Source organism: Phytophthora parasitica (assembly GCF_000247585.1).
Source record: "Phytophthora parasitica INRA-310 unplaced genomic scaffold supercont2.181, whole genome shotgun sequence".
In the NCBI taxonomy this organism is placed as follows: Eukaryota; Oomycota; class Peronosporomycetes; order Peronosporales; family Peronosporaceae; genus Phytophthora; species Phytophthora nicotianae.
The window spans coordinates 5,049-5,628 of NW_008649167.1; the positions used below are offsets into that span (position 1 = coordinate 5,049).

Below are 580 nucleotides of genomic sequence, written 5' to 3' on the forward strand. Positions count from 1 at the left end.
GTCATGACTGATGTCAAATTCCGTAGCACGACGGTGTTCCCCCAACGCGTTGCTGAACCAGAACTCGACGGCCTTAACTTCTTCAGGTGACCATGGAGCGTAGTCGTTCAGCTTTTCAGAGAAGGCTTTTGCTAACGTAATAAGGCGTCGAGTCGGAGCGTCAAAGAATTCCTCTGCGTACGTTCTGAGAATACTCAGTGAGTCGCACAAGCTATCGTGACTTGGGTTTACTGGAAGACTGGGCAGCGACACCTCCACCGAAAAATTGCTGAGATTGACAGCGTTCGATCCTGCGTGGTCGACCTTGGCATTTAAGTTGAAGCGGCGGAAGTGAAAGATTGACAATCCACATACGCCAAAATCAAAGTCGTACAGTCGACTGAGCACCGCTGGGTGAGGCAGGAACTTCGTAGCATGGGACGACCTGACGTGGTCAACAAATAGTACGGGGGACTTACCTCTGTATTCAACAGCAGTGATTGCGTTGCGTTAATATGTATTCAGCGAAAAGGCCAAACTCGTTACTACAAGCTATATACTTTTTTGCAGATAGAATTCGACGAATCCGAAGCGGAAATAC

At 48.4% G+C, this 580-nt stretch overlaps 1 protein-coding gene across 1 annotated transcript; it reads right to left on the reverse strand.

Annotated features, from left to right (window-relative positions):
* Positions 1 to 211: 211 nt before the first annotated feature.
* Positions 212 to 352, reverse strand: PPTG_19783 (hypothetical protein; the record flags this gene model as incomplete). The annotated part of the gene is made up of 1 exon (XM_008918305.1): positions 212 to 352. One exon carries the CDS (start codon positions 350 to 352, stop codon positions 212 to 214), a length of 141 nt encoding a protein of 46 aa, XP_008916553.1.
* Positions 353 to 580: the final 228 nt, after the last annotated feature.